At 51.4% G+C, this 14,814-nt stretch overlaps 5 protein-coding genes across 5 annotated transcripts; 3 read left to right on the top strand and 2 right to left on the bottom strand.

Moving 5' to 3' along the window:
* Positions 1–210: 210 nt before the first annotated feature.
* On the top strand, positions 211–1,636 carry PFICI_14694 (uncharacterized protein; the record flags this gene model as incomplete). The annotated part of the gene is made up of 2 exons (XM_007843275.1): positions 211–608; positions 706–1,636. 2 exons carry the CDS (start codon positions 211–213, stop codon positions 1,634–1,636), a joined length of 1,329 nt encoding a protein of 442 aa, XP_007841466.1.
* A 495-nt stretch (positions 1,637–2,131) lies between these two features.
* Positions 2,132–4,311, bottom strand: PFICI_14693 (uncharacterized protein; the record flags this gene model as incomplete). Its single annotated transcript, XM_007843274.1, has 5 exons — positions 2,132–2,886; positions 2,944–3,212; positions 3,275–3,484; positions 3,554–4,153; positions 4,226–4,311. The coding sequence occupies 5 exons, from the start codon at positions 4,309–4,311 to the stop codon at positions 2,132–2,134; spliced, it is 1,920 nt and encodes a 639-aa protein (XP_007841465.1).
* A 2,267-nt stretch (positions 4,312–6,578) lies between these two features.
* On the bottom strand, positions 6,579–8,454 carry PFICI_14692 (uncharacterized protein; the record flags this gene model as incomplete). The annotated part of the gene is made up of 3 exons (XM_007843273.1): positions 6,579–7,318; positions 7,373–7,686; positions 7,742–8,454. The coding sequence occupies 3 exons, from the start codon at positions 8,452–8,454 to the stop codon at positions 6,579–6,581; spliced, it is 1,767 nt and encodes a 588-aa protein (XP_007841464.1).
* Positions 8,455–8,923: 469 nt separating this feature from the next.
* PFICI_14691 (uncharacterized protein) lies at positions 8,924–11,329 on the top strand (the record flags this gene model as incomplete). Its single annotated transcript, XM_007843272.1, has 4 exons — positions 8,924–8,969; positions 9,034–9,458; positions 9,507–9,791; positions 9,845–11,329. 4 exons carry the CDS (start codon positions 8,924–8,926, stop codon positions 11,327–11,329), a joined length of 2,241 nt encoding a protein of 746 aa, XP_007841463.1.
* A 674-nt stretch (positions 11,330–12,003) lies between these two features.
* PFICI_14690 (uncharacterized protein) lies at positions 12,004–14,327 on the top strand (the record flags this gene model as incomplete). The annotated part of the gene is made up of 5 exons (XM_007843271.1): positions 12,004–12,155; positions 12,210–12,289; positions 12,343–12,894; positions 12,964–13,535; positions 13,596–14,327. The coding sequence occupies 5 exons, from the start codon at positions 12,004–12,006 to the stop codon at positions 14,325–14,327; spliced, it is 2,088 nt and encodes a 695-aa protein (XP_007841462.1).
* Positions 14,328–14,814: the final 487 nt, after the last annotated feature.

Below are 14,814 nucleotides of genomic sequence, written 5' to 3'. Positions count from 1 at the left end.
CGACAATAGAAGGAAGAAACGCTACCAGTCAGGCGAACACCCAAGTAGTGACTGTGACGAGTGTTGAATATCCCGACTAGCATCTCATACCAACGCCGTCGACTCTGCCCTCTTATCGCCGCCTTGATCACCACGACATAGATCGATCGTCTAGATATCGAGTCACGTTTTGGGGAAACCAACAGTCTACCACAGACAGTATAAAAAAAAATGCGGAATCTCAACGCCCTCTTCCAGGCGAAGCCGTCGCTTCACCTAGGCTGGCCAAAGAAACTCGACCTGTCAGCCCTCAGACGACAGAGGAGAGCTGCAAAGGACCGATCTTTTGACCCAGTGCTCGAACGTGTCTCCTCGTTACAAACTTCCTTTTCCGTCATCGAGGGCATCCAGAACTTCAAGGAACGTAAATGGAGCTTATTCGATGTACAATACTTTATTCTGGCAACAATTTGCCTATTTTCGTTATGGATCATCGACGTACATGCACCCTTTATCAAGTCTGCAGCTGTGTTGGCGTACACACTCCTGCTGCTGATGCCAGCTACCAGCCAGTTCTTTCTGCCCTCGTGGCCCATCTGGACCTACCTGCTCTACTTCTTCTCTAGTCGGTAAGTTGGAGCTTTTGCTGTATTCGGCCATTTGTTTGCAGCCAACTGCAAGAATGGGCTGTTTTATACCGGATGCAAGACTAACGCAATGAATTAGATTCATCCCAACAGAGGTGCGACCACATATCTGGGTCAAGGTCCTGCCCGCTTTGGAAAACGTCCTTTACGGCGCCAACCTGTCCAACATTCTCTCGGCGCATACCCACCCGATCCTCGACGTATTTGCCTGGGTCCCGTACGGTATCGGCCACTTTGCCAACCCAGCCATTTGCTCCGCCCTCATCTTCCTGTTCGCAGCCCCAAAGACGCTCCCCGTCTTCTCCAAGGCCTTTGGATGGCTGAGCATCATTGGAGTCACCATGGCACTTGTGTTCCCGTGTACCCCGCCGTGGTACGAGAACCTGTACGGCCTGGCACCTGCCCACTACGGCATGCCTGGCTCCCCCGCTGGCTTGGCTCGCATCGACGCCCTTTTTGGCGTAGATATGTACACCACGAGTTTCTCGACTGCCCCAGTGCCTTTTGGTGCCTTTCCGAGTCTGCACGCCGGCGACGCGACCCTCGAGGCTCTATTTATGAGCTACTGTTTCCCGCGATTCCGAGGTTTCTTCATCTTCTACGTCGGCTGGCTGTGGTGGGCGACCATGTACTTGAGCCACCATTACGCCGTGGATTTGGTGGGCGGCAGTCTGATTGCTTCCATCATCTTCTTTATCGGCCGAACGAGATACCTGCCGCACCAGCAGGGCGACAAGTCAAACAGATGGGAATACGATTTTGTTGAGATCGGAGAGATGAAGAAGTCGGCCGACGAAGAACTCGGCTATGGCCTAGGACTCCTGGAAAGACGTGGCACTGGCGACAGCGACGAGTGGTCAGTCGGAAGCAGCACTCTCTACAGCCCAACAGTTGCCAGCGGAAGTGCAAGTCCCACTTCCGAGAGCCGTCGACACAGTAGAGAGTCCAGTATCGCCGGATCTTCTCCTCGAGCCTCGCATTCTAGACAGACTTCCCAGGCGGGATTCTGAATGTAATAGAGTCGAGAGACGTAATGACGAGCTTGTATGAATTAGTATGGATGGAGCCCTCCAGGGTTATGGAATGGGCGAAACGATCGTTTACAAAGGCTTAGAAGCATCAGCGTGGTCGGATACATACCCCCGACCCCCAGCATTGAGCGCGGCGTTTTTGGTTTCATGAAAGGATTTCAGCATTTGACGACAATGGGTACTGGATAGCCCACTGCTTGTTACGAGCATATTTGAAATGCATAATATGGTCTTTGGCGCATAGACACGGCCACGGAAATAACAGCTCTTGTGAGCATAATCTATACAATGACACAAATAAATATGAAATATCCTTATAAACACAGTTTCTATCCCTTTTTGTGAAATCTTACTCTAATGAGTCGCGTCTGCGCCTTTGCTTTACAATATCGTGTCTGGATGAAACATGCTGTCGTGAACTTCGTTAAATAATACATCAAAGTCGGCCCTGTGCCGAGCCGAGGTTTTCTTTCTCTATATCCCCTCCCATGAATTGTATAATTCGGTCAGCCAGGGGTCGTTTTGAAAATCTAGTATCATGGCCATAGTGTCTAGCCCGGCCGTATCGCTGGCAGCATCAAACGGGCCCGCAGCGGCTGCCGCCGCCGAAGAAACCGAGGAAGAAGACGTTGCCGCCGGGTCCTCGAGTGGAGGCAGCGCCGACCCCCAGATGGCGGCCGTGGCGCGGAGGGTGCCGACGCCCTTGGAAAACATGTCCCCGTACGGACCCAGTTCGGGATCGCCCGTCAGGCCGGCGGCATCGGCGACGCGGGACATGGTGTCGGCGACGCGGTGGATGACGGCAATCACGTCAAAGTCGCGCCGGACCGCGGCCGCGTCCCAGTCGGGCTCCGAGTCGAGCGCCGAGAGCCGGTAGAGCATCTGCAGCGAGTGCGACATGTGGCCCATGACGGCAAAGGGAAAGGTCGGCCAGGCGGCGGGCTCAAAGGATTGGATCGTCGTGATGCACTGCTTGATGCTGTGGAGGCACTCGTGGAGCGTCTCGAGTCGCGGCATGTCAATGGGGCGTAGGCCAGGTGGCGGCTGTGGGCTACTGCTGCTGCTGCTGCTGCTGGTTCCGGCTGCTTGTGACGAGGATTGCGTTGCTGGGAGCGGCAAGGCGCTGGGAAACGGGCAGTTATACGAGGGCGTTATGGTTGTTGCGCTGTGGAAGATGGCCATCTCCCCAATGAGCACTTCGGCATTGTAGAGATGAGACTGGAGGGCTCCTAGAATGAAACGATTAAGCAATGTCTTGTGTATTTGCACACAGATAAAAGACTTACTGTTTTCGACCAGTTCCGGCTTCAGCGAGCGCCGTATTGCTAGCACTCTATCCTTGAGCGGCTTCACATATACTGACGGCGACGTTGACAAGTCATTGCCCGTCCGCCTCCACGTCAAGCGGCCCACGTCGTTGACAATCACCTTGGCCCTGGCCATGGCTACTAGAAGCTCATCTCCCGGGCACTCTGGATCCGCGGCGAGCTTTTCAAGACTTTCTTCCATGTGGGAATTCCATCTCGTCACGTCGATTTTCAGAAAGCTCGATATACTAGATTGGATCGTGAGTTTTGTGACGATAACTACATGGCAGAAAGCCGCATTATCACTTACCTGGAACTTAATACAAATGTGCCAATAACTGCCCGGCGTTGCTCATGAGTATGCTCAGGAGACGTAGTCGGCATCTTGCTTTGAGGAAACCAACAATTTCCGCCTGCATTGGGGTTGAACGGTTGGTCAAGTCGTAAGTCTTGAATCAACGAGTTGGCTAGATTGGCATAACGTGCTTGGAAGCCCTTTCCACGAGTCTGGTGTGTTGCCCTGATAAAGTTGAATCAGTCACTTGCCACCATGTCAAAGTTCAAGACAATGCGTTGTATAGATTCTTACCATCCCAAGTATACCATCAAGCCAAGGAGCACATCAACATCACGCTCGAGCTCCACGAGTACTTTCCGTCCCAACAATTCTCTGATATGATCTCCCATGGCATGCATTTTGGGAGCAGACTTTTCGCAAACTGTCCTGATATTCAGCCACAAAAAGGGTCGATACTGCTGGAGCTGCTGCGCCGTCGTGTCCGATCTGATATAGACACAAGGAAACATGGTCAAATAGCCAGTTCGAAATCTCTGTAGAATGCCCTCGGCCTCAAAGGGGGTCAGGTCATCTTCAAACGCCTTTGCCGGATTCGGGGAGGCTTCTATGGCGGCCTGCGACCCCAAGCTCGCAATGGCAGTCGGCGGAGTCAAGTACGCCCCAGAGGCTGCATGATTGCCGCTGGACGGGCTCACTGTTGTCTGCGAATCGGTCTCTTGTGCCGGTACTTGAGGCCTTGGCCCTGGTACCTGCTGCAGACGCAATATCTCGACCAAATCATTCAGCCTCTCCTCTAGCTGCGATGTTCTGTGGTTGATATCCGGCTGCTTCCTGGAACTGCGTTTCCTTATGCCATCTGTTTGACGGCATTCCATCCCTCGCCGGTGACATCTTTAATTTTGTTAGCATAATGCATCCCCCTTGAAAAATCCATTTCTCCCTCAAATAGCATTAGATTCTTACCGTTCACAATTACCAGCACCTCGGGACACGCATTTGCATTTCGCCTTGACGCATCCCGCGCAGGCTTGGCCATATGGTGCCGACATCCCTGCTGCAGACTGGCCGATGAGTTGCTCCATAACAACCTAGACGACGACGATCTGGGGAACAGAGAGCACGGAGCTTTGGCCAAAGGGTTACCGCCAAACCCGATCTCCGTATAATCATGCAGTCTGTAAATTAGAGGATTTGGTTACAAAATTGTCTCTGAAAGCCGAAGAGACATTGGATACGGGAGAATTTCATCGTATTGTTGCGGATTTCGGTCTAGATTCCTGGAGGAATTCCGGAGGATTCTTAGCGTCTGACGGAGTACGGCATTCCGAAGTCCGGTATGAACTTGCTAGCAATGACTCGTATCCCGATTCCTCAACAAGCAATTAATAAGTTATATTGTGTAGACTATTGGGTTTGAGTAATGAGGCAGACGATAAAATGTGTATAATTTCACTTTTTGAGACATCGATCTGAGGAATTCGCTCCTATAATGGATTACTGAATACGCTGCCCTCTAACAATGTGCACGAGCCGATGTGATTAGCTTCATTCAGACTCTGATCGCCTATATCCACAGATCCAAAAATAGATTCCTTGCCAGGCCACTCGGAGTACCCCATGTTGCCATGGTAAATTTCATTACGTCTAACTCTTACACAGTGGTCCCTATCATCAGCTTTGATGTTTATACAGCATTATGTATTGTTTCGCACCTTGAATGATATTTACCCTATTAGAGCTTTGCGGGCATACGCGACCAAAACTCGTAAAGTCGGCTCCTCAGAACCCTTCACGACCTAGTCAGGGCTGTAACAACCACTCTTGTCTACAGGGAACTCTTGCTAGCAACAGAGGCGGAAAACATTCGCCATATTGGTAGCATCTATTGTCAAACTCCTACCATGCTCTGCCCGACTTCAACGTGTCTGACTTGTAAGAAGCGCAGCGTTCCGGCCAGTAGTGCCCAACAAGCCCTCGGGGGATATATGGCTCTTCCAAGTAGTCAACTTCCTCCTCAGTCCGAGTTTTGTCTCGCATCTCGCAGGTCTCCTAGACTCTCTCGACTGGGTGCGATCCCATAATGAAAATCGTCCTTAGACCAATGGACAAACTTTGAAGAGCCGAGGGCCGGCCTCCTAGAATGGGCCAGGAAAGTTCGAAGCCCGGTTTCCTAAGTTGTACGTACTATACAGTCGACTTTGGTGGATTCTATCGACTTGGACAAATATGGTGGGGTTGAAAAAGGCGTACCTTGACATATTTGCGTGTTATCAAAGTAGTGTTTCTATATATGTTAGGTCTAAGAGAATGCTGCGCAGCGTCGAATAATCGGGAAAGATTATGTTAGAAGCAGTATACCTGTCATATTCTACCATAGTGGGTAGATTTAAAATAGCATTTGCTCGCCAAAGTGTTGGTCTCCGAGTGCAGTCAGCTTTTACAAATGAAGATATTGCATTGCGGTCATATCTACTAGATTTGGGAAAACATCAATGACCGTTTTTCTCAAGTAGAATCGTTTGCGCCCGGCATGGAGTTTATGGACTTCGTCACCATGGAGGCTGTTGACCTTTGACCCACACAGCTCGTGAGTTTGTCCCAAAAGGGACTGGACTATAAATCTGAGCTTAGGTAATAAAGTGTATACTCGTGCCCGTATCCATGCTGAACGTTTATTGTCCGGCAAATGATTCAGTCCAATTTTCCAAGATACCAGCTGCCTTGGTTTCTGAGACATAACTAGATAGGTGTAGCAAATCCCATGTTGGGTTTCCCCAACGTTCATGTCTACACGGACCAAAATCATCAACATCACGGGACACAAAGCAATCAATTCTGGGAATACTAATAGATTGATCCGAATGTGCTTTTGTTGCTCGACTCCAAACCTGGTGCAAAACATCTTTTGTGCCCAAAAGCATTCAGAACGGACTTGCTCTACGGTATCAATAAACGCCACCCTGCAACACAGGCCCTCAAATTCCCAAACGCCGTTTTTCAATGCAAGAATCGCTTAACGAGTCGAACGTATATACGATTTGTCGTTCACTATGAATCCCATTCTGAGATCCTGGGGGACCACCAAACCTCGGGAAGTAGTGTCAGCTGGACTGAGCTACCTGACCAATCTAGGCTGACTGCTAGATTTGAACGTGGTCAGAGAAGTATGGCCCATGCTTTAGTTCTTTCTCTTCTTGTTCTTTCTCTTCTTTCCTCCTGACTTTCCAGGCGACTTTCCAGGCGCATTTCCTGGTGGCTTTCCTGGCGACTTTCCCGGTGACTTTCCTCCTGGCTCTATCTTGGGAATAGGCGAGCTCTAGTTGCCAATTCCGTAAGAAGGGGGAGGAATCGGAGTCTGGGTGAGCGCCTTAGGCGTATCATCAGCCTTTGACTTCTTGTCCTTCTTAGATTTTGTGGATGCCGGGGTTTTGGAGGGAGTAGCATGAGTGTCTGCCAATGTGCGTCCAACAGTGGGCGGCGGAATAGGAGTCGACTTGGTCTTGGACTTCTTGCCCAGCGAACTGGGGACGTCAATGTTCTCTGCCTGAACGGCTGGCGCGGGAGAATTGGTTGTAGGCTTCACTAGTTCCTTGACAGGACTAACTTTTGCGCGCTTCGCAGCCTTGTCCGTTGCCTTGGACTTCTTCTTTGGCGGCGAAGGCTCCTCATCGGACTCGCTCGAGCTGGAATCGCTTCCTGAGCTTGAAGAGTCTGAAGGCTGCTTCCTCTTCGATTTGCCGTTTGTGCCAGCAGCTTCAGTCTTCTTGGAAAGAACAGAAGGAGGTAGTGCGGAAGCATCAGCCATTTCGACATCAGAGTCGCTATCAGATGAAGAGCTTGAATCCGAGACTTGCTTGCTCTTGGTGGCTTGGAAAGGAGTGGGCTTCTTTGTAGGCACGCCGATTGGGGTAAAGCGAGCCTTCAGATTCTCTGGCTGCTGGCGCACAGGCTTTGGCTTTCGCACATACTGGTCGGTGGCAGTCGAGCTGACTTTGCTGGAGCCACCAAACTCGGCGATGCGGCGAAGATGGACAGTAGAATCAATACCCCGGTTCACTTAAGCAGAGTTAGCAAACAGCTTCGTTTTTCTAGTAGCGCAGAGTGACATACGTGTGTTATACTTTTCACCACCCTTTGAAGGAATCAGGAGCTGAATTTGACTGCTAGTTGTGTACGGCTCGAGATCCAGACCGTAAGAATCGCCCTTGTGGTTCAGGATAGCGCCACCAGACTGAGCCTTTGCCAAGTCGATCTCCATGTCCTTGATGACGGTGATGGGCAATGAAGCAGGCGCAGTAAAGTACCAGACCTGCTTGCCCTCGAGGCTAGACTTGCTCAGGAATTCAGAGACTTCCTTGCCAGGATTGTCGGTAGAGGCCTTTCGAAGCATAAAGTCGGACTTGGTGAGCCACTCTGGCTTAGCACTACATAATGTTAGCATATTTTTCCCAATCCCAAGCTGAATAGGAAAGAACGCACAGTTCAGTGTTGTCCGAAGTGCCGTTGACTCTAGTAACGGCCTTTGCATCAGATTCACTTTCTGACTCCGAATCGCTGCTGCTGTCCTCATCTGCATCTTCATTCTTAGGGGAGTTGCGAATTGGCAAAGCAGTATTGGCATGTGCTGCCTTTGTGGCAACTGCGCTGGCAATTGATTGAACCTTGGCGCCAGCATCAGAGTCGCTGTCACTGTCGCTGTCGCTATCGCTTCCACTGCTGCTGGTGCTGCTGTCACTAGCAGCTTTCTTTACGGTGGTGGACTTCTTTGCCGAACTAGGCTTTTCAGCCTTCTTGGTAGGTTTTGTATCTTTGTCCGAGTCGGAACCAGAGTCAGAGTCAGAGGTGGAATCGTCGGAGGAGCTGGTATCGGCAGCAGGCTTCTTGGTGCTAGTCTTCTTGAGATTGGTAGCTGTGGCAGCGGGCGGCTGGGTTTTGGTGGCAGCAGCCTTCTTGGCAGCATTCTTGGCGTCAAGCTTCTTCTTTGCTTCCTCGATACCGCTGTCAGAGTCACTGCCGCTGTCGCTGTCGCTATCGCTACTGCCTGAGCTGTTTGAGTCGCTCGAATCGTCGACGGGGGCGGCGCTCTTGAGGGAGCTCGCGGCGCCTGCCAGTGAAGAAGCCTTGGCGGCAGTCTTCTTCTGAATGGCGTCGCGCATTGCGCTCAGTGAGCCAAGAGACTTGCTAGGAGCCATGGTTTCACTACTGCGAGCCGGCTGAACGGCAAAAGCGTCGTGGTCGAAGGTGTTGAACAAAGTCGGCTGCGATGGAGGGGCAGAGAGATGTTCTGAAGCTTCAAGTCGTGAATGCGATAAAATAATAATTTTTTGGGACAACGCGTTTCCACAAGCTGCGGGCCAAGAATCACTCTGATTGGCTGATTTGCTGTAGACCCGCAGCTACTGTAGCCGGTGCAGATGGTGATTGGGCTTCTGATTGGCCAATTGCGCAGAATATGGCTGCCAGGTGCTCCACAACAAAAAGTCGTGCAAGTACCCTTGTATCTTGCATTCACTGCTGCTAACTGATCTAATCCTCAGAAGACGACTCAACTGTATGTCATCTCTGGACTTGAGGTTATTTGTCGCTATTTTCACATTCTTGTTCTTACTATTGGCTTGCTTCTCTAGTATCAGCTAGTGGGTTCATCAACCTATTTCTCAAATGGCCTCAAAACGACGGAAATTAGATACTGCTGAACAGCCTGCAGGTAAGGCAAGATTGATTTTGTTCATTTCTGATCACTTGAAGTTCGTGTGCTTACTGGACCCTAGCTCAAAGTGCTTTTGCTAGATTGCGAAATCTGCGCAGTCAAGGGAAGGCACCTGAAACTGAAACACCTGCTGCCAAACCCCAAGTGCAATCACAAGAAGGGCAAATCACGTCTGTTAGCGCAGAAGCAGCGGTTGAAGTGTCATCAACTACTACCCCCAAAAGATCCAAGAGAGGGCGGGCGACGCAGAAAACCGTAGAGAAGACGGTTGTTGTATCGACTCCAGTCTCCAAGCCACAAGCTGAAGGCAGCAGTAGTGGCCTGGCCACGCCATATGCGATCGCGGCAGATTCAGAGGAAATTGCGGAAGACATTCCCGTCATTCCGCAAGCGCCCATCCTCCAATTTTCTAGCTTTAATCCGACAAAAAGCAATTTCAGAAAGAAAGCTGGAGGTAAATTGCAGCTAAAGCTCGCTGACGGAGAGGTTGGTCTGCCTTTCCAGAGAATCATGACGGCTCACTAACCAATTCAGCGCCTTGTGATTTTGGGCAGCTACGGCGTTACCGTGACCAGTGGAAACATCACCATCTGTGGTGCTACTTTACGAGCTACAGAAAAGACTCATTGGGTACATGCATCTCATTGTCAAGCGCTCCCCGTTATCAGATGCCCAGACGGTGCGAGTATAGAACTGGGACCATGCCCCGGAGCACAGAGCTTGAGACAACTGGGCAGAGTATCCCCCCTCTTCCGTGGCCTATGGGACGAATCCTCAACTTCAGAAGGCGGAAAGCCAGAAAGCTCGACCTTTACCATAGTAGGACGCCTGCCGTTTTTCTTGGAAGCAAGGAGTACTAATCTTCATCTTAGCTATACACTTCTGCCGACGGTCCCAAACGAGCACTCCTCTCGGATCTGAAATCACCTCCAGAATGGAATCGCGAGATTGATAGTCTAGTCAAAGCGTCGCGCAGTAAACCCGCGTCCGCAATAATCACTGGCCCAAAGTCAGCAGGCAAATCTACCTTTGGCAGATTATTGGCCAATCAACTCTTGACCGACGAAAGATCAGGGAAGAAGCAACACAGTGGCATAGCTATTCTCGATCTTGACCCAGGCCAGCCTGAGCATGGTCCGCCCGGGCAAATATCTCTAGTTCGCATAACCGAGCCAGTTCTCAGCCCAACTTTCTGCCGAACACTACCCGAATCAACACCTGGATCGGGTCGCTCTATCGTTCGATCTCATACATTAGCAGCTGTCTCGCCCTCGTCAGACCCGGATCTTTACCTCTCAGTCGTCGCTGACCTGGTAACGCATTATCGCAATAGGTTTGCTAGCTTACCTCTGGTTGTGAACACACCGGGCTGGGTGCAAGGTACTGGTTTGGACCTGTTGGTATCCTTGATTGAAACAGCAAAACCAACACACGTCGTGTACATGGCACCGGGGCCTCTTGATGTTATCGAGACCTTGCAAGCCAGCTTCAGGTCCGGGAAAGTTGCAATACTTCCATCACAGATAAGCCAGTATACATCCCGCACTGCGGCTCACCTACGGACAATGCAGACATTGTCATATTTCCATTCCGAAGCCAAGGCCAGTGTTCAGACGTGGAATCCCGAACCTCTTTCCGCCCTTATGCCTTGGTGCGTACGTTATTCCGGCCCATCGCCCGGTATAATTGGCATCATGTGTTACGATTTCCAAGCACCGGTAGACATCCTAGCGGACGCCATCAATGGCACAATTCTTGCCATAGTGGAGGTTGAGAGTTCCATGGCATTTCAATCGAACAAGAGCAAGGGAGCTGAGAATCCGTCCAGCCTTGATGATATGGACCTGGACCAGACATCTCCACGTTTCGCCAAAAAGACTGGAGATCAATTGGTCACTCACACACCAGAAGGCATTCCAATCATGCAATCTGGAGTGACCCTTGACCCCAGATATTCCCACACCATCGGACTTGCTCTTCTGCGTGGCATAGATACAGAAAATCACGTTCTCCAGTTGCTGAGCCCTGTACCCGACGAAAGGATCAACCAAATTGTCGAAAAGGGCGGGAAGATTGCCCTTGTAAGTGGCAGGTTTGATCCGCCCGGGTGGGCTTACACGGAAGATCTCTACTACCAATCATCAACTGTCAACGATGTCGATGTCGACGAGCAAATCGATATCATAGGAGAAGACGAGGCGATCGATTCAGATCATGAGCCGTCCAGCACAGACTTGGAATCTGCGTCCATGCCAACGCCCTGGATCGAGGTTCTTCAAGGTAGTCAGAAACGCGGCAATGGATCTCGTGTCTGGAGAGTACGACGAGACCTTGGGCGAACGAATAGTGCGAAATAAGAATAGACGTGCAGCGCTGTCTCCTGCCTCCGACATGAGTCGATATGTATCATACCGTTTCATAGTTACTTCACATGATTGTCCCGGCCCTGATTCGCTCCATGAACGTGTAGAAGAGCGCAAACTCTTACTCCAGAGGCCAGACAGGTCATGCCGGCACTCGTACCTCAGGTTACACCACACACAAAACTTCACGATCTGCTTCTCGATAGGCTCTCGCAAAGATCTATGCAGGCTTGGGAGTCGATCGACTTCTCCATCCGTCATGGCGCCCCACATTGCCGAAGAGCCCATTCAAAGTTCTCCAATTCTCGGAGTCTCCTCATTTAGTCATGCTTTCTCATGCTTACCACGCGAATGCCCCACATCCGTGTCTATACGCCAATTGCCTTCTCCACGATTGGGCCGCCGATGATGCTGAGATACTTCACCCGTTTCGCTTGTGCAACCAGGACAGCAACCTCTATCTGCTCGAGATAATTCCGCCTTGTTTACTCCGTATTGCCGTTGGGCGCCGCTAATATTGTTCCCTTGGCGTGCATCTGCTTCACATATACCGTTGCTTGGCCTATAACCGTGTTGATCTTTGCTGTTCCCAGCTTGCCATCTGCAACGTATATAAGGGCCATACTTTTGCTTTTTGGAACCATACTACCAGAAACCACAACACCAAGATGTCGGGCTCTTCAGATTCAGAGGTCGATGTGCTCATCGTGGGTGCTGGGCCAGCTGGGCTCATGCTCGCGCTATGGTTGTCACGGCTCGGCGTCAAGACCAGAATTGTTGACAAGCGGACCGATAAGGTTTTTTCAGGTCAAGCAGACGGGTAAGATTATTTCTGAGGACGATCTAAATGAAAACAAGCTCATCTGTATCTTAGATTTCAGATCCGTACACTTGAGATCCTCGACAGCTTTGGCGTGGGAGAACGAGTATGGAAGGAGGCGAATCACATGATTGGTGAGCGTCCCAGACGACTCAAGTTGAGGTCTCACGCGTTAACGTTCTCATAGAGGTCTCTTTCTGGAATCCCGATGAGAATGGAACCATCAAGCGAAACAACACTGCACCCGACAACATGCCAGGAATGTCCCGCTTCACAGAATGTGTGCTTCATCAGGGACGAATGGAAGCATTCTTCATGGATGCCATCGCCGCATCATACCCCCATCCGACGGGTGTCCCGCCGCTCAAGGTCGAGCGCATGGTTCTGCCGACCTCGCTCTCTATAGATGAGAGCAAAGCCGACGATGATGACGCATACCCCGTGACGGTCACCCTCCGACACCTGACGGAGGAGGAGGCAACGCCCACGCAAAAGCTGAGCAACTTGAGCGACGGCTTGTTCCGGAGCAATCTGGCGGGCGATGATGTTGAGGCCATGCTCCAGAAGAGCGAAGCTCGAGGCGGTGCCAGAGAAGAGACCATCAAGGCAAAGTATGTTGTGGGATGTGACGGTGCACACAGTTGGACGCGCAAGGCGTTGGGACCCGACTATGAGATGCAGGGCGAGATGACTGACTATATCTGGGGTGTTTTGGACATTGTGCCAATCACTGATTTCCGTAAGTGAACATCTTATCCAACGCCACCATTGGTCCTCGGGCTTTCCGTAGCTTACATATATCTGGCAGCCGATGTCAGAAACCGCTGCATGATCCATAGCGCTTCGAATGGCAGTCTCATGATCATTCCTCGTGAGAACAAGCTGGTGCGCCTCTACATCCAGCTCTCCGAGGTGTCCACTGGTCAGGGACGGTTTGACCGCAGCAAGATTACGCCGGAACTCATCTTTAACGCGGCCCGCAAGATCATCAGCCCATACAAGTTGGATTACCACTATTGTGACTGGTGGACGGCATACCAGATTGGCCAGCGTGTGGGCAACCACTTCAGCAAGCACGATCGTGTCTTCCTCGCCGGAGATGCGGTGCACACGCACAGCCCAAAGGCCGGTCAGGGCATGAACGTCAGTATGGGAGATGCCTACAACCTAGGCTGGAAGCTGGGGCTGGTTTGCAAAAATGTCATGCAGCGCAGTATCCTGTCGACCTATGAACTTGAGCGGAAACAGATTGCCAAAGAGCTCATTGCTTTTGACCACAAGTTCTCAAGGCTGTTCTCTGGACGGCCGGCCAAGGACATTCTTGACGAGACGGGCGTTTCCATGGAGGAGTTTAGCAAGGCCTTTGAGATGAGCCACATGGTGAGTCAAGTTGCTGCAAGAAAGACCAAGTACAGATTCATTCACTAACACAAAGGTCAGTTCACGAGTGGTGTCGGAGTCGACTACTCACCTTCAGCCCTGGTTTCCAAGCCAGAAGAGCAACGCCTGATTCCAGAGGAAGATGACCAAGAAATCAAGTCGGATCAACAGGCAGTCCCGAGCAACGCGCAAAGCACCCTCGATCTTGCCACCCACTGCAAGCCGGGTACGCGATTCCCATCGTTCCAGGTGGTGGCCCAAAGCGGTGCCCGACCATGGCAGCTCCACCACAAGATGCCCTCAGATGGACGCTTCCGCGTCTTTGTCTTTGGCGGCGACGTTTCTCAGGCATCCCAGCGCGACCTCGTAAACACTTTTGCCGCCGAGCTGTCCGCCGGCGTCATCACCAAGGCCCCCAAGGCCTCGCTCTCGCCCGGGGCCGACCCTCACGCCGGAACGCTGCGCTTCAAGATGGACCAGCCGCCTAGCGTGATTGACGTGCTGCTCGTCCACAATGCCAAGCGGATGGAAATCGAGACCCTGCGGGACTTGCACGAGGTGTACCACCCCTTTGACTCCAAGCTCGGCTGGGACTATGACAAGGTCTTTGTCGATGGCGAGAGCTACCACGACGGCCACGGCCACGCCTATGAAGGCTACGGCGTTGATCCGCAAAAGGGAGCCGTGGTGGTGGTCCGGCCGGATGGATACGTTGGTCTGGTCACGAGCCTCGACGAAGCTGGCCGCAAGGAGGTCGAGAAGTGGTTCGGGGGTGTTCTCAGGATGGCATAGAGAGATGCTACGATTTAGAAGAGGTAGAAAATATCTCACATAATATTACGTGATCCGAAAACCGGCAACGAATGAATCGCTTCCGTGTCCATCGTTTACGCCTAGTAAACGGTGTGTGGATGTACATGCCAGAGAGACGCCGGGGATTTTAAGCATAAAAGCATAAGCGCGCATCTAGTTTATTTGCTTACCTGAATTGTGGAGGCACCGACACACCATAATCATCCCGAAGCGGCGATTATGCGGGAATCGTATTTGATCCTGGAAGCTGAATTGTAGTCTCGCCATGCGCATCGTGATTGGATGCATGCCTTCTCGCCTGATCCTTCGCGTGGGGCTGGTGGTCACTGGCTCTCCACAAGCTGACAATGATCTCTACAACCATCCTTGGGCACACAAAATTGAAGACTATCAATAAGTCTATCTGTACCCGACACTAACTTACAGACACCATTGTCCAGATTTTCACCAAGTATCGATGACTTGG

The sequence above is a fragment of the Pestalotiopsis fici genome (assembly GCF_000516985.1).
Source record: "Pestalotiopsis fici W106-1 unplaced genomic scaffold PFICI_Scf_13, whole genome shotgun sequence".
Taxonomy (NCBI): domain Eukaryota; kingdom Fungi; phylum Ascomycota; class Sordariomycetes; order Amphisphaeriales; family Sporocadaceae; genus Pestalotiopsis; species Pestalotiopsis fici.
Note: the sequence above shows the minus strand (reverse complement) of the source record. Positions and strands in the feature narration are given on the sequence as shown.